At 40.1% G+C, this 18,837-nt stretch overlaps 1 protein-coding gene across 4 annotated transcripts in view; it reads left to right on the plus strand.

The window, feature by feature from the left end:
• Positions 1-18,837, plus strand: part of MTUS2 (microtubule associated scaffold protein 2) — a 489,829-nt gene that overhangs the window by 202,571 nt on the left and 268,421 nt on the right. For all 4 annotated transcript variants that reach the window (XM_075127651.1, XM_075127661.1, XM_075127639.1 and 1 more), the window contains 2 exons: positions 6,203-8,803; positions 14,860-15,100. In XM_075127651.1, the coding sequence (XP_074983752.1) occupies positions 6,500-8,803; positions 14,860-15,100 (2,545 nt within the window). In that variant the 5' untranslated portion in view covers positions 6,203-6,499. The remainder of the gene's footprint in view (positions 1-6,202; positions 8,804-14,859; positions 15,101-18,837) is intronic.

Genomic DNA, 18,837 nt, shown 5'->3' on the forward strand with positions numbered 1-18,837 from the left:
TAGGGACCTTGTTATAGCTTGAAAGAAATCCTTAGTTAGCTTGATGACCACCTACTGGATTATGGTGACCATATGAGATTTTATGGTGACCAGATTTTATATTTTATTTATTTAAAGTATATTTTTCCTCAGTTATTTTGCCTTGTTTTTAGCTGATCGTTATTTTCTGCTGCTTTTCACTTGGGGTTATGATTTCAAATCTCACTCTCTCATTTTTTAATGTTCTAAAGTAAATTGTTTCTCTCCCCACCCACTGTATTTTTCTTTTTCTCAAATCTTTTTCCCCACCCCTTTTGTTTAATTGTGGTTATGTCCTCTGTGTTCAATCTTTAAAATAATTCCATGCATGGAATCTCCCTTTCAGGTCAGTGGGAATTCGGAGTTTGGATTTGTAATAGCTACATGTTCACAAGCAATCATCATTGTCCTGTGGTTATATACAGAGGTAAACTTTCTTGAAGTCAGACATCTGGGAGAGAAATGGAGGTTGCTGAAACTAACAAAATTACTTAGCAGCGTCTCAGGCTTTTCAGAACTTTTCTCTTCCCTATAGGAACCGCCGGTAATCATAGATTGATAGCTTGTCTTATTCTGCCCACCAGCTTCTCTATTTTGCTTTGTATACTTTGTTCACAGCATACTGAAATTGTATCCTGCCATGATTTCAAGAGCTGTAACATAACGTGAGTTTCCACGCCCACAAATTCAGAAGAAAGATTTTCTACCTTGCTTCATATTGTAATATGAGACTTTTACCCACATTGAGACTTTTGTGTATTAAGTCCAATCTTTAAATCTTTCAGTCCTACTCCTTATCTGGGATCTGCACGGCACTGCTTCTAGGGGATGTGATGCCACTGTCTTTGGTATCTAATGTCAGTAGTTTAGGTTTAAAAGGTTGCCTTTTAGGAATTGTTAAGACCTTCCAGAGCTGCAAGAAGTGATGTAAGCTATGTGTGTGTGACCAGTTGCTAACAAGTTGATTTAGAAAGAACTCAGACACATTTATCTCCTTCCTCACTTCCCTCTTGATATTTGTTTCATCCTAATGACTCCCAAACAGCTTATTGAAGCTAGGGTTAGACATGCCACTTAGGGGAAGCTAGGCAGCTCAATCCCCAGTGACATAATTTATTCACATAGAAGTTATCTATATTAGAATGATCAGATGCAGTAGGTGCCTACATTTAATACAAAACTATAAATCATACACTCAAATATATCTGTCATAGTCACCTAAAATATTTATTGTGCTGACTCAAACAAAAAAAATGTTTTGGATTCCTTATCATAGAAGCCTGAATAAACAGTATATTTATTAATCAACATATGGATTCTTATCTCTATTTTATGCATTGGTTCTGCAGAAAACCTACAGCTTTGAGCATATTTTAAGTCAGAGTGGAGCCTTAAGATTTATTCCAGCACCACTGCCGCATTCTTCTGAGTCGATAATCCTGACAGCTATATTTACATTGCATAAGTTTTGATTATTGAAACAGGGATCATATGGCATAAATCCAACTATTGGTCTATCTAATCAAAGAATGTATGTCATGCTAACAAGATTGGGGACTGTATCTTGAACAACAGTGGCTCTGAAAAGGACATAGGGGTCACGGTGGACAACCGTTTGAACAGGAGTTGATGGTGCAATACTGTGACTAAAAGAGCTAACACATACCTGGGATGTATAAATAGGAGAATAGTGGGTAGGAGTAAGGAAGTGGCATTAGTTCTGTATATGGTGTTAGTGAGACCATTACTGGGTGAAATCCTTGTCCCACTGAAGTCAAATGGGAGTCTTGCCATTGATTTCAATGAAGGCAGGATTTCACTTACTGTGTCTAAATCTAGTGTCCACACATTGAAAAGGATGTTGTAAAACTGGGAAGAGTTCAGAAAAGAGTCATGAGAATGAGTCAGGGTCTGCTTTATAGTGAAAGACTAAAGAATGAATCTTCATCCTTAGAGGTTTTTAAGGCCCGGCTTGACAAAGCCCTGGCTGGGATGATTTAGTGGGTGTTGGTCTTACTTTGAGCAGGGGATTGGACTAGATGACCTCCTGAGGACTCTTCCAACCGTAATATTCTATTTTTAGATTCTATGATTCTAAGCTCAAGCTATGTAGTTTATTAAAGAGAAGGTTAAGAGGTGACTTGATCACCATATATAGGTTCTCTGCGGGGAGAAGATATCTGATACTAAAAGTTTCTTCAACTTAGCCGATGAAGGCATAAAAAAGATCCAATGGCTGGATATTAAAACTAGACAAATTCAAACTAGAAGTAAGGTACACATTTTTAACAGTGAGGGTTATTAACCACTGAAGCAACTTACCAAAAGGATATAGTGGGTTCTCCAATCCTTGGAAGTCTTTAAATCAAGAATGGATGTCTTTCTAAAAGAGATGCTCCAAGTGAGACAGAAGTGATGGATTTGGAATCACTGGCTGAGATTCTCTGACCTATGTTATGCAGAAGGTCAGACTATATGATCTTAGAATCTAGAGGTAGATTGGGTACCTCCCTTGCGAAGTGGCCAACACCTGATGCTGTAAATTAATCAGTGATCAGTTTGTGCCCCAAAACTTGACTTTTGACTACCTCATTTTAGCTCTGAAATGTTCCACTGTAGTGAATGCTCCAGGATAAGCACATGTTCTGTGAAGTGTTTCTAATTTTTTTTTCAAATTTACCTTCCATCAGTTTCATTGAGTGCCCACTTGTATTCACATCACGGAGCAGTGTAAAGAGGGGGTACTAACTAGTGTTTACCTTATCCACCACAATCTTAAATACCTCACTTATTTCCCTTCTAACATTTTGTAAGACATTTATTTAAAAACTATCAACAGGCTACACTGCTAATCGAATTGCACATTTAAAAATATGTACGATCTAATTGTGCACCTGCAAGCGGCTTTATTTATTTATTTATTTATTTGTGCTGCTGTAGTGCCTAGATTGTTCTCCCTTGGGCCGAGAATCCATAAGTGGGGAAGGGACAAGGAGTTAGTGGCCCAAGGCCAGAGGGGTCCATCAGCCTTGTGCTATTGAGGAAGAGTATATAACGCAACGTTGGGAATATTGAGTCTTAGCCTTTACCTTCGCAGTGGGGATCCTGTTTAAGGGGGCTCCTTACAGCTGCTGCTAGCTTCAGAGGTACTGTCAGTGTAGCTCCACTGGAGTTCTGCTGCAGGATGCGCCCGAGACCCAGAGGTATGAGGCCTCCGTGTGAATGTACTTGGTCTTCTTTTGGTTCTGGGGATTCATCAGATCCTGGGGATTTCATGGAATTCAGGGGTGGACCCTGCTCCTTGTTGTCTGGGGGGAGCCCCTCCCTCGGGTGAGCTGACAGAATAACTGGGGAGAATTTCAGTGAGGGAATATCAGAGATTTCCTCCTATTAGTTTCCCTGCAGGAGTGTGTGGGGGGAGAGTGACATTCCCTAGTGATGTCATCCCTACTAATCTGCAGAGAACATGATAAAGTTTTTTTTAAACTAACTTAAATTATTGCAAAATATCTGACACCAAGATCACGCACTACTAAAAAAAAAAAAAATTTATTGTCCTTGTCAGTTTTGCTTTCCGTTTGAGGGAAATACAGTTCTATTTGAAGAACAAATCCTGAGCACATCTCTTCAATTTAGTCAGATTGGTCGACTTTCCACTACAGGGAAACCATATGCCAAATAAAATTAATTATGTGCATTCCACATGCTAAGCAAATACAAGTTTACTTTATTGACTAAGAGGTGAATATATATGGCTTTTGTTTTTTATTTGGTTGAAAAATTGTATTTGGCAAGCACAGTACAAATTTGAGAAAAATATTTCCTTGCATGTACTTGAAAAGTGATTTGCATTACTGGTGAGAGTAAAGTGACAAAGAGGAGGTTGGGGTTTTTGTTTTGTTTGTTTGTTTTCTTGTTAAAATACTATTTTGTTCATACATTCTATACAAAAGTAATGGAGCAGAATGCAAATCAGCCTATGACAATAGCATTGCTCCCCTCCCTCCACCCGCTGCCCCCCCCCCCCCCCAAAAGGCATGGAACACTGACAACTGAGCACCTGTTCTGAGTAAGCATAGTTCATACCTTTGATTCTGACCATATAAATAAATTAGTCAAATAGTGACTCATAGCATTAACTTGGGTTACGTACCTGGGAACCGTAATTTTTATGATAATCTTCTCTTTATTCTCCCTAACCCCAGGAGGAATGGTGAGGAAAGGAAACCCATTGCTTCATATCAGTTCTGGTTTTCGTTCCTTCTCAGCAATTACACAATGAAAATAAGATTCTGCTAGATAGCCTCTCTATTAATTTCTTTATTAGTGCAATTGTATTATGTATAGTGTTTGAGGTTTTTTGGAGGTGGCAAGATGGAATTAGGAAGAGGGAAGGGATGTTGGGTAGAGGCTGAATTTGAATTTTCCCATCCTTTTCTAAGCCCTGATGCTCTCCTTGCTGTTCTTTTTGTTTTAAAATCCCTTACCTTTGATGCCATGCACCCTAACCATTGACTGTCTACCAGAGAACCCGAGGGTCGCCATTTAGCAACATGAATCATCCCCTATAGGTTGAGAGTTTAGCCTTCACAATTAATTTGTAAATTCTGGTACTGTAATTCTGCAAAATATTTTAATTTGAGAAAGTCCAAATTTTAAATAAAACCTTTAAATATCTACAATCAGTTCAATAATTTAATCTCTGGGAGTAAGGGCAGAACATAACATTAATTTAAAATTCATATCCTAAAGTGCTCCAAGGATAAGATGTATAATAACACGGTTCTGTGATATTGAAATGGAGGTCTGATATAATGTTCTGTTTCATGAATTAATGTAATTAGTTAATGTTTGTTCTAGAGGGGGAACTGAGCCAGAAGCTGGAATCCAAACCCAACCGTGTGTCTGTCTGTGTGTGTGTGCACACGTGCACAAATCTGGACTTGAACTCTGATCTGAAAGTTAGGATCAGGGCCTTTTTGTACAATGGGCTGAACTGGAACCTTGAGTCTAGAGGGATTTTGAAATTCCATCCTAAACTTGCATCCAGATGTTATAGATAGAGCCTATCTCCAAAATGGGCTGATCCAGTACCTCCTAACTGGAATCTCAATATCTTAGGGTATTAAGGTGGTGGTTTCAAATCTGGGTCTCAGTTTTTCAGCTTTGGTTCATTTCTAGTTTTCCAAATGCACATATTACTACATGTTAAACATTATTCATATTACTAATTACTTTTGAATTACTTGAGATAAAATGCGAGGACACAAGAGTAGAAAGCTGTCTTCCTGCCATTGCAGTTGACAGAGGATGCCTGCTCCCTTTGAGCGCCCTACAAAAAGTCAGGGAGGGCCTGCTTTGATGGCTGTAACATAGCTTACATCTGTTCTGCGAACGAAGGGTGTGATTTCCAGCTCGTGTAGACATATTTGTACTAGCTCAGATCTGAGCTAATATGCCAGAAGTAGTGGCCATGGTAGCGGCAGCACGGCTTAGCCATGCCAACTACAAACCTGCCTGACTGGTGGGAACGCACTTGGCACAGCTAAGCCGTGCCTCCACTGCAGCTACCCATGCCACCACGGCTGCTATTTATGCTCACGCCAGCTCTTGTTGAGCTAGCATGGGTATGTGTCTGCAAGCATGGAAGCCCATCCCTAGCTCCTAGAGTAGGTAGAGCCTTAGCATGTGTATCACTGCCATCTGGGGGAGGGAGGGAAGCCAAGTAAACTTTTCCTGATGTTGCCAGAATTTTGTTCCTCAGGACTTGTGTACACTAGAAAGTGTTGTCATTTTAACTATACTGGGATGGTTAAGTGGCATAACTCTCTCAGTTATATCCGTATACAAGTGCTTATACCAGTGTAGCTTTTTTCTGTATGGGAAGCGAAGAAAGCTATGATATAATTACATCCACACTAGTGCTTATATGGGTATAACACACACACATCACACCCCTTTCCAACATAGTTATGATGATACACCTTTTCTGGCGTACACCAAGCCATGGTCTACAAATATTTGTTATTAGCAATAATTGAAAATGTACATAAAGTGTTATGAGACATTAATCTGTGGATGCAACAGTGAGTATTGCTAGTGACATCATTTGAGTTAACAACATGTGTGTGGGGTTTTTTTTAAGCCCCGTGACCTAATGTAACTTTTTTTTCTTCCCTTATAGGTTAAATGGACTAACTGGCTCTCATTCTGAGGGAACCTAATGTCTATATCTTGCTTTAAATAAATCTCTACTGTATGTCAAAAAGATTTCTCAAGTCAGGAAGCTGCTGTGAAAGCCATTGAAGCAGCATAAAAATGTGAATCTAACAAGACTCCAAACAGCTTGAGAAAGAATTTTCTACTGATCAGTTTGTAATTTAAATCCTTAACTGAAGCATGAATAATAGCTAAACTGGTTGAAGAGAGAGCTTGCTCCTTAAATAGGACTGTCAAAAAAGCAGTCACCTGAAATTTCAAAATGAGTGCATCACTGATACCAAGTGAGCCATGTTACACCCAGCTGCAGGACAACAGAAATGAAATAAAAAATAACAATGAAAGCATAATAAGTATGGGAGATACAAATGCCAACCAAATTATGACAAAGGTCAGAAGCACTGAAGGGGAGGTCAAGAGATGTGATTTGACAGCTGATCCTGGAAGTGTGCATACTGGTGGGTCAGAGAACATTACGCAGTTGGATACAGAGCAGAATAAACTTCTGGTCTTTAAGGAATCTCAGATTTGTGACATCAATGTACAAAAATTTAGGTTGCCTCCCACCATAAACAAGGAATTGGATAAAGATTACAGGACTGATGAAGTTAAGGATACTTCAAAGAAAATTCGAATTAGCCGAGGAAAAAGTCTGTCTAATTTGAAGAGCAGTGCAAATGACACCAGTTCAGGGGTTCTTTCAAAAGATGATGATGAATTTACCCGGCATATTTCTAAGGATAAAATGATCAGGACCATGGAAGCTGAAGGAATAAAAAGGCTTTCTTTGGGAAGATCAAGTAAATTTTCTACTAAAACAGAAGCATTTTCAAAAGAACGGGTGTCGTGTAAACGTTCGCTTTCTGTATCACTGGATTCCATTGATACATCACATCATTTGATTGGTGATACTGAGAAATCACAGAAAACACCAGTGGATCATTTTCTAGGTATGGTTTTTCATCCACTTGACAATACCTCAGAGGAAAATACAGTGTTTTATTCAAAACCATCTACCTCAGAAAACAAGAAAGTAAATATTCCGGAGATCCAAATGGATGTGGAAGATGTACCAAATGTTAACAGTAAAAGCACACTGCATCCTACTCACGTAGATCTAAATTTAAGTGGTAAGCCCAGTGAAGTCTCTAGTAAGTCAGAAGCACAATTAGGTCAGGGTGATAAGAGTAAAAAACTGGAGCTAAAAAATCCACCACTTGTACCATCTAAGAATATTTGTCAACAAAAAATTGAGAGAATTATGTTGGTAGAATTTCTAGGATGTCAAAGAGAAGAAAGTACATTGGTACAAGAGAAGAAAGGATGTGGAGCTGAAGTGTCCAAAATGCAAGCTCCCCAGTTTCAAGACTTTTGTAGTAAAGTAGGGGATCCGCTCTTAAACCAAGTGGTAGCCTATGCTGAGGACAGACTACTAAGTGGTAATAACACCTGCCCTGGGTTAGGAAGAGGAAGTAGTAATGATGAAAACAGGGCAGCTAATCAAGGTCGTCAGGAATACATAACAGACAAAGAAATTGGATCTGTATTTCCTCTTAGTGATGATAGCAAATCCAGTGGCAAACTGACACCTACAAGAAATAGAAACTTACTTGAAGCTGGTACAAGTTGCATTCAGACAGTTGGTGGGCATATATCTTTTCTACACAACGTTAGTCTTCCTTACAGCAAAACCATGAAAGTTAATGAGAATAAACTGATGCTAGTCAAAGGGAACACTGAAAACACCACAATGTCTGCCTCTGATCTCTCAGATCAACACAGAGTGCTTAGTACAGAAACAATGTCAAATGAACAGCCAAACAACCAGAATAATGATGTGGAAACCACAAGCTTTTCAGTTCAGAATAAAAAGACAGCTATTGCAAAGAAATATCTTTCAGATGAAGCATCAGAGAGTTATAAAATTTCAGCAAGGGCTGATGCCTTTTTCTGTGTCCCAACTTCCTTGCACCCAGTGGCAACTGTGAATGTTAATAATCAGCCCACAATTTCAAACAGCAATTTAAAGGATCTTTATTCACTTCATGTTGACAAGCTGTCACCCTCCTCAGTCCTATCTCCCATTGACAGTACCCAGTTGTTAAACATATCCCCTAAAGTGCCTATCAAGACTGCTGCCAACAGTGGAATCCCCAAACCAATCCTTGTCCATTCCAAGGGCTCCCTTACAGCCAAAGGTGATGTGGAGAGCGACGGCAGTGAAAAGCCTGAAGAAAACATAGAGATAAAACCTGCCATACCCAAACCCAAACACGTGAGACCTAAGATCATCACTTACATTAGAAGAAATCCTCAGTCTATAGACCATCTTGACCCTTCCTTTGCCTCAACTGAGCTGCCCTATGGTCCCCCTGTGTGCGGTATGCCCATGGCAAAAGAACAGCAGATACTGAGTGGTGGGGACATTAAACCATCTAACATTCTGTATGACAAATTTAAACCCGACTTGCAAAAGCCAAGAATCTATGGTTCAGGACTCGTGGTATCTGGCATTAAACCCCCAGGACATCATTTTGGTCAAATGAGTGAAAAGTTTTTACAGGAGGTAAGGAGATAACCACCTCTTTTGTATACCTATTGACATTTGTTTGTTTGCTTGTTTCTTTGAGGAAAATAGCAGAGATTGGCTGTAAAACCTGAAAACAGTAAATCAATACTGGGATATATGTGGGCATTGTAAACAAATTTTCTTAACTGTTTCGACGAATAGTCTGTTGCTGGAAGCTGTCATTGTATTGTCACAGAATATTCCCAGAAGCACACAGTCACCCCCTAATATTTGAAAGCTATAAATGGGAACATTGGAGAGAGAGAAAGGCCTGTCTCTTAACTCCATTGACATACATGGGTCTAGGCAAGCCTTTTGAAGAGACAGCTGAAGAAAATGGTCACTATTTGCTGGTAAACAGGGGCTTTTCCTCCTCCAGAGGAAGGTTGGCAGGTATGTCCAGCAAGAGCTCTGGACTGTTGACATGCAGTAGGACTAGAAGAGTTTGCCTCTCATTTGGCAGGTTTCAGAGGAACAGCCGTGTTAGTCTGTATTCGCAAAAAGAAAAGGAGTACTTGTGGCACCTTAGAGACTAACGAATTTATTTGAGCATGAGCTTTCGTGAGCTACAGCTCACTTCATCAGATGTTTACCGTGGAAACTGCAGCTGCAGTTTCCACGGTAAACATCTGATGAAGTGAGCTGTAGCTCACGAAAGCTCATGCTCAAATAAATTCGTTAGTCTCTAAGGTGCCACAAGTACTTCCTCTCATTTGGATGAACCGAAAAACAGGGCCTTTCAAAGCTGCTGTAAGACAATTTATAATGTTTAGTAAAATGTTTATGTCTTGGTTCATTTTGCAGTGGACGGGTATATTAACCATTCTCTCAAAATAACAGAATTTTCATTTCCCCAGCTGTTTCTCAATGCAGTCAGAGGATAACTGAATTCCCTATGGCCCATTCAGTACCGCCTTGCCAAGATGTCTGCTTCCAGTTTGGTCACTCTGGGCAAGATCATGGTTCACCTTCTACCCCCATTGTCAGTTACAGACTGCTTCTGTGCCACTACGCCCCCTCCAGTGCAGAAGGGCAGGGGAGTGGGCAAGCAGGGGTCACAGTTGAGTCCCTGGTTAATTTGTGGGACAGCTACTTACTGCCCCTTACTTGGGACTTGTGGTACATTATGATACAGTCGTTACATGGTCACATACTATTTTTTCCACATTCCCCCACACACACTCCCAGTGCACAGATGAAAGGTGCTCACTGTCTGAGCAGCTATTCAGTATTTTGTTTTATCCTCATTGTTCACTTTGTGGCCCTGGCCTTATTAACCACGTACAATTCAAACCCCTCTTTGAAGATGGAATTATTAATTTCTAATGAGTTTGTTGGTGGCACCCATCACCATGGTATCTGAGTGCTTCACAAATATTAATTTATTTTTGTAATACTCTCTGTCAAGTAAGGTGGTATTTTTTATTCCCATTTTACAGATGGGGAACTGAGGCACAGAAATTAAGGCCTAAGTATCCTCTAGCTTCAGGTGCTGTAACAGGGCAGTCTGTCCAGCTAAGGACAGTGGGCCCTGGGGCCAGCCAACCCTGTTCTAGAACATGGCACCTTTAATTCAGTTATTCAGGAAGAATCAGCAGACCAAGCTGGGAAGGGGGGCCAAATGCCAGAATCAGGTTACCACCTCCTGAGCGTTATGAAGGACCACTCTTAGCTCAGTGGAGGGGAAGGCCAAGAGTCAGGAGAGATGACTCTGAGGGGGTAGAACCAGAATCTTGATGGGCCAGGGAGGCCTGCCAGGATTAAAGTACAGCCCCAGGAAAGAAGGGCTGTGGATACACTGTTCACAGGGGAAAGGAATTTTAGCTGATGATTAGAGCTGAAAAGACTTGAGGAAAAAGACTTTTCAGAGAGGCCAGGCTGGTACGTAGGAAGAAGTTCTAAGAAGGAAAGGTAGAACGAGCTAGAGTTTTTGAATTACGTAGCATATAGCCCAGTAGTTTAGGGTTCCCAGGGTCAAGAAGCCACAGTAGAGGTTAGGTGTGTGTTCTCCCAATGCTGTCACCCTATGAGGGGATGCAGCTACTCTTGCTAGTAAGGGGAGAGAAAGGGACTGACCAGAGCCCAGGAGGGCTGGAAGCTGAGCCCAAGAGAAGGGCCAAAGATTGTGGTATGGAACAGTCAGACCCTGTGGAGAAGGGCTCTGCCTGGCACAGGTCCGGAGTGGAAATCTGATGTTGGTGTTTTACTTTGGACTTTTGCTACCTTGGAAGGGTTTGCATTCTGTAGCCTAGCTCTAAGGCTAAGTCACCTCTATAACTGAACCTTGCTGAAGGCTTAAAGAACTAATGGAGACAAAGGGAAATCAAGGCAGGGTGACTGCAGTGCCACACCATGGGGATGGGTTCTGGTAGTGCTGCCTGTCAAATTTCAAGTCCTTGCTCCAAAGCATGGAGGCCAGTAGAACCTCTCAATGAAAGGGCTATAAGAATCTTATTTTACATGGGTCATATAACATAATTTTCCCTTGTATGCAGTGTAGTTGTAGCCATGTCGGTCCCACCTTTTATTGTCTCTCAGCAACAGAAGTAGGTCCAATAAAAGATATTACCTTACCCACCTTGTCTCCATAATTTTCCCTTATCTCATTCTCAGAAAAGGTTGAACGAAATAAATAAATAAATAAATAAATCGCCAGAGCGCAGACACCCAACAAGGAAAAGCTTGTCCTGAACGTAAAGTTTATTAAATGTAAAGATTGTAAAGTCTTATAATGGAAAATGCTGGGCAATCTTAACTGTAGGCATTGCTACCAGTTCTGTTTAGAATTAGCCGTCTTGTGGACGTTTCAGTTGCTAATTTGCACTTAACTGCTGACTTTTCAAGTGATGGAGGCACATTGGTTTATACATAGAGTGAGTAGGAGATATTTATTGCATACCATGGCATGTGAAATCAGAAGTCTAAAATTACAGGAGTTGGGAGCTTTAACAGGATATATCAGTTCATTCTTTAAAAGCAACAAACAGCTAATGCAGAATACTATAGGCCAAAACGAGCCTTGTAATCAGGTACAACTCCACTGAAGCCAATCAAATTACACCCTATCTACATTTGTCCCAAAGTACAAACCATAAAAACGGACTCAATCCACAAACAGCAATTTTGTCTCATTCAGAATAGAGCGATTGTGTGTGGAATTTTTTTTTTAAACAAACATATTTACTGTATTTGCTGAGAAATGATCAGGCAAGTCCTCCTGGATTCCATCAGAGGATTCATTTTAAATTTGTGATAATCTTTTCATGTTAGGGGGTAACCAGACAGCAAGTGTGAAAAATTGGGACGGGGTTGGGGGGTAATAGGAATCTATATAAGAAAAATACCCCAAAATCGGGACTGTCCCTATAAAATCGGGACATCTGGTCACCTTATTTCATGTCTGCAGCCCTGCTGTCTTACCTATAGAGCACTGTCAATAAAGATAACACAAGTAGTTTGAAGCCTTGGCAAAACTAACTCAGCTTATTAAAAATGCATGGTCTCTGTATTCAAAGAATTTCTCTGTTCCTTCTGTTTAGGAATTTGTTGTTGGTCTATTCACTGCCAGTTATAAACAAAATGATAGGAAGTGTATAATGCAATCTGACTGAAATATGCTGATATGAGGAGAAAAGGTAACTAAATCTTATCCAGGAAAAAAATCTCACACCTAAAAGCTTCAGTAAAACTACTACATTGATTAATTTTGAAAAATTAAGATAATTTACTTTTCATACAAGTTAGGCATCAGGAATCAGACATATGTAATGAAAACCTGAATTCTAAAATAGAAAAGTAGGTCATATAAATATAATACAAAGAAAGAAGAATGTTACTGAAGATTTAATGGTGGAAAACGAGGCTACATTTATGGTGAAAAATGTAGAGCAAAGATAAAATGCTCAGGCCTGGTGTACACTAGGAAATTAGGTCGGTATAACTGCATTGCTCCGGGGTGTGAAAAATCCACACCCCGTGAGTGACTCAGTTAAACTGACCTAACCCCTGGTGTAGACAGCGCTAGGTCGACAGGAGAATTCTCCCTTCAGTGAGGTGAATTACGCTGACAGAAGAACCCCCTCCTGTTGGCATAGGTTGTTCCTTTGCTGAAGTGCTACAGCAGCGCAGCTGCAGCGTTTTACGTGTGGACAAGCCCTAAATATCTACAGTATCTGTCTTATCAGAATTTCAGTATAAAATATGCAAAACCCTAAAAGATTCTAAACTGATTCTGTAATAGTTTAAGGCCAATCTTATGTATTTTGGAATGTTAAAGATGTGCTTATGAATCTGCAAGGATCAAAGCTCCTATAGTCACTGTTAAAGTGCATCCTCTAAATGCTTATAATTGCTGAAAAGATATGGGCTTGCCATATTAAATACATTGTAATTTACAGCAGAATTAATTAATCAGTAGATATTCTTCTGCATATGTGATGGCCTGAGGCTATTTTTGATTAATTTTTAAAATAAATTTAGCCCTGATTTCCAAGCCACTCCCCCCCCCCAAATAACCCCAAACCCCTAACTGGGACACACTGGAAAATATTAAAGGGTCCTTAACAGAGAATTATGATTTATATTTTAAAAGAAAAGTCTACAAAAGTTGGACTCCAACCCAGAGTGCTAATCGGGTCAATAGTGTAAATGTGTCTTAGCAAACTGTGGAGAAGTGAACATCCATAGGTATGTGACATCGCTGTCTTCTTTTATCCCAAGTCATGGAAAGCAGCCACAGCCTGAAGAGGTGGACTCAGGGCAGGTCTACACTTCAAGCGTTGCAGCTGTAGTGCTTAGTGAAGACGCTACCTAAGCTGACGGGACTCGCGGGAGAACTTCTCCCATCAGCTTAGGTACTCCACATCCCTGAGAGTTGGTAGCTATGCCAACAGGAGAAGTCCTCCCATTCACATAGCACTCTCTACACTGGGAGTTTGGTTGGTATTACTACGTCGCTCACGGGGTGGATTTCAGTTAAACTGACATAAGTTTGTAGTGTAGACCAAGCCTCAGCATGTGTGGAGCTAAGCACATATATAGGTCTTTGCAGGTTCACGGCCTTTATGTGGAGAATTTGCTCTGCTGTTGTTTGTGGGGCTGTGCCTTTCATCAGGATTCAGACAACAGCCCGTTTATTTGGGACATGAATCCTGAAAGTTTATATGAATCCTGAAAGGTTCATATGAATCCTGAAAGGTTCATGAATTGGACCACACATTTGTCAAAAATGTTTCCCTCTTTTAAGAAGCTTCAGTTTCAGGGAGCAGAAACAGCACCATGTGATTTAGGTTACCTACTACATACCATGAATAATGAATAACGAAAGCCAAAGTGAACAGTTTGTGATTAGCCTGTATGGTAATGTGTTTCATACCAAACTATCTGGCAAATGCTTATGAATAGCAAATAAATTCATAGGACTCAGGGTCATTCTGTGAACAAATAAGGCCAAGTTTCTTTGTATACCTTCATCACAATGAATGTGAACATATTAATCTCAAATGAGATTATTTTTCTGATGAAATTAGCTAAAAGTACTTTTAACTTTGTTTATAATTGTTTCATTCATCATGGTGTAAAAATTAAATTCTCCACATTCCTGTAATAAAAGACAACTTGCTCATCCAAGAAACTTTGCTCGAGATGAGTATCTTTTTTAAAAAAATAGAGCTCTGGTTTATCTTCCAATAAGGAGTATTTTAAATAACATCCAAAAAAATTCCCTTTACTCATTTTCTTGGCACATCATTCTCCATGGTCAAGGAGATTTACCTTTCAGGTGTTAATAGTGTCACTTCATTTTCACTACTTGAGGCTTTTTCTGAGAGCAAGGGTCAGTGGTGTGTTGCATTTGGCTGGGTTGTGAATGAAATTTTTATTCCATGGCTAATGATCAATGTGATCAAACCATCACATTTCGAATCTCCTCCCATGCTGATCTCAAAGCAGCAACCACAAAGAGGAGAAATTAGTCATAGTCTTTACAAGCAAATGTAAGCTCCTGGATGTGTGAGTACACTGCAGTGATATCTGTTTCATTTGTTTCTCTATAGGTTGGGAAAAGGCCTATGAAAGAAGAATTCTGTTCTCCGCCATATACCCACTATGAGGTATCCCCAAGTTTTTATCGATCTGCCATGATACTTAAACCACAGTTAGGACTGGGTGCGGTTTCCAGGTTGCCCTCTGCAAAAAGTAGGATTTTGATTGCAAGTCAAAGGTCCTCAGATAGCTGCCTCCATCAACCAGGACAAATAACAAATGCGTCCAGCCTTTATCATACTGAGGCTTCAGGTAAACTACAAACACTTCCTTTCTTTTAACTATAATCAGTAATTATTTTTTCAGACAGGCATATGACAAAATGAGCAATACCTTGGCCTGATACCAGAAAGCTCTAATATCACTCTACAAGATGCCTTTATCCAGTCTGAGGTAAGACTCTGCTGACTAAGGAGCCTGGGGCTTGTAGGAAGGTTACTGGGTCTCTTGCCAAGGAGGAAGGATCAGTTTAGTACCAGTCATTACAGTGCTTGTGTACCTGATCCTCCTCCTCCCTGTAGGTGTCTGAAATGTCTTATCCGCAATAGTTGGAGGTTAGTTACCTTCGCTGTTGTACCAGGGAAGTTAATTGAACACTTTTTGCCCCATCACAAAAGTCCTTTTTAGAATTTACTATCTCATTCCACCCCCTCCCCCATAACACTGTGTTCTGTTCTGATGTGCGTCACAGTATTAAAATATGCTGGCAGAGAAGTGAAATTTACTACAGTCCTGATCTTCTGAAGGCCTGGCAAGGACCTCTTCTGTGCCAGAACATTGAACACAGCGCAAGATCAAGCAGACTAATATGAAGGGGGAGGGAGAGAACAATAGAAGAATGTGAGGGAAAGAGTCAAACACAGCAGGACAGAAATAATCCTCATCATCATCATCAGACCTTACACAATTTATCCATAATGGCTTTCATCCTGAAGGATATCAAAGATTGTTAGAATGTGTATATATAAGATCTGGTTCACAGACCACTGAAATGCAGCCTTCTCTGGAGTGGAACATGGTAGCCACTTAACAGCATACCATACTACACAGAAATGCAGGACAAGAAGTAAAGCTGCAGTTAAAAACTCCCGAAGGCATTTAGGTAGGCAGAATGGAATATGACCCCAACATAGTGCTTAACACCGCCTCTGCCCTTGAAAAGAGTGCCGTTCGATAGTTAAAAGCACAGGTTGTCTGGATCTTAGTTCTGCATCTCATCAGAAAGTCAGTACCTCCAGCAGCACAGTGCCTCCTATCGCCATCTTGGTGAAATTGGTGCTGTATTGCCTCAGTACCTGGATTTTTTTCTCTGAGGTCCTATTTGCAAATATTGGCCAAACCCGTCTCTGCATAACTTCTGAGAATTTACAAGATCACAGAATAAGGTAGTAAAGCTGTAAGTGACACAGGAATATAGGGGGACCCGGGTGGAGGGCTAGGAAGCTAGAAACAATACTGACACTGAGTGGAGATGTAAGAGCTTGAAGGAAGGGAAGGATGAGACAGTCCTTAAAAGGTGGAAACTCAGAGACAATGTAAGTTTATGGGAGAGGCAAACACAGGGAATGGGCATGCTAACATATTTAGTCACTTATCTGATGGTTCAAATGAATGATTTTTATTCACCCTCTTCATAAATAAAATGATTTTATTCACTCTGTACTTTTCATTTTGCAGTCTCTGCTTTTGCCAGTCCATTTCTTTGTTCATTCAAGGACATGCTGTCTTCCACGTATTAGACTTGTCTAGATTATGCATTGTGTCTTACTTCATTAAAGTGGTGTTGTAGCCATGTTGGTCCCAGAATATAAGAGAGAGAAGGTAGGTGAGGTAGACACCAAAAAACATGGACTTTAACAGGGACACTGATTTTATGGCTCATTACAACAGTTTGTACCACACCACATTGCCTGCTACCTTTAATTGCCCAATTAAACAATCTGTGCATAACAATCTAAGCCCAGTTGCCCACTTCATTGCAAGTGACTGGCTCCAACACGATATGCCTTCTGCTTAACAATCTATCCCAACTTGTGTTTAGCTCAGACACTCTGGATTGAGCCTCCTCCTCTAGACCGGAAGAAGAGCTCTGTGGAGCTCAAAAGCTTGTACTTTCTACCACAAAAGTTGGTCTGATAAAATATTTTACCTCACCTACCCCATGTCTTACTGTATGGAACACCATCTGGAAATCCAAGCAGTATCTGTCTGTGCCTTGCCTCTGTTTCTTTTCTGTAATGTCATCTTAAAGTTTCTAATTGACGAGATTTATCCCTTATGAAACAGTTGGCCATTAATTATCAAGTCATATTTTTCTAGTTATTTTGTGATCTCATCACTGATTATCTCTAGGATCTTGTCTGCCATCAAGGCCAGATTTAATTCCTTCGCTCCCCATAGCTTCCTTCTTAAAGAATTTCATTACGTTTGCATCTCTCCAGCCCATTGTTATCTCACCAATTTCAAAGGTACTATTAAAAATAACTCTTGTTGGACTGCTTACGATCTGTTGTGCCATCTCCCTCTGTATCTTGATGTGTAACCCATCTGACCTTGGCATTCCATCTGTTTTTTATTGATTTTTAAATTACACAAAACTTGTTCTGGAATGATTGCCTAATGCCTTGAGTTTTTCATTGTGTTGCCCCAGACACGTTATTTCCATTTCTGTCATCTCACCTCCAATTTCCCTTATGAACAGTGAGATGAAGAACTTGTTTAATTTTTCTGCCATATCTTGTTCCTGTGTTGTTAAATTCTTTCCACTGTTCTCTGGTGATTCACTGGCTTTCCTTACTGATCTATTCTTTTTATTTATTACAAGTATCTTCTATTGTTTTCCTTTACTTCCTGGGCAATCCCTCTTTTATTTGCAGTATTTTCTTTCCTTAATACCCATGCAGTATTGGTTAGTATTTTTCTTTGTCATCTTTATAGTTTGTATCCTTCAGTCTTATACAACCCATTTTTCCCTTTGACAGCTTTTTGACTTCTTAAGCCATCTTTATCCGTCTTTTTTTTTTGAACCGTGTCTCTGAAAAGGAATATATTGCTTATGAAATATGCCAGAGTGACAGCATTGGAAAATGATGTCCTTTAACCGTGGAACAGGCATAATATAAGCAGTGGCAGTGTAAGCTTCCGCACAGGTTTCTAGCAATATGTTTCGCTCTCTAGAACAAACTGAGGTTCAGTCTACCATTCGTGCCTATTCTACCCTTTGCTTCAGTGATTAGACTGCCAATGAAAGTATCAATTCGCAATAATTGTGAAAGTGATTCTTGTCTTGTGGACACCTCTCTATTAGAATCCGTTCTGAAACAAATATCTTCTTTCATCTAAACCGCAAGCCATCATAGAGTAAAAATTGTTTCAATGTACTTGATGGCACATATGATTTGGTAATTTGATACAGAGCTTTTACCTCTCAGTCATTTCTTAGGATCCAGCTCAGGTGAACAGTTGCTGAACCCCATTATTTTCTGATAGCCATTGAACGATTCATGTGAAATGAGCATTTGGAGTGAGTACAGTTCTCACAACTGCCTGTTTGGCTGGCTGGCTTCATTGTCACTGTGCCTCAGTGAATCACAGCTGAGAATACCAAATTCAGGACACACTGCGGAGAAAGAGGGTCCCCCAAACTGGTGGTTATTCTATCATTAGATTAGACCAAACCCAGAACAAAAGTGAACTTGTGTGTCACCACACTGGTTAACTAGAAGTCAAAACCACAGTCTCCTTGAGATTCCAGCCCTTGGCTCACCACCCAGACACTGGACTTTATGATGAGTGGTTACTGAAAACCAGTTTCATCAGAATTAGGGTCCTTCTAATCCAAGGGATCAGCCACTTAGCCAGGTCAATCTGTAACTCAGGTTTTACCCAATAATCACACTGATACCAATCGTTTAGTAACTAAAAACTAAAAAAGGTTTAATTATAAAAGAAAAGTAGAAGAGAATTATAAGTGGTTAATAGATCATATA

This window comes from Caretta caretta, chromosome 1 (genome assembly GCF_965140235.1).
Source record: "Caretta caretta isolate rCarCar2 chromosome 1, rCarCar1.hap1, whole genome shotgun sequence".
Taxonomy (NCBI): Eukaryota; Metazoa; Chordata; order Testudines; family Cheloniidae; genus Caretta; species Caretta caretta.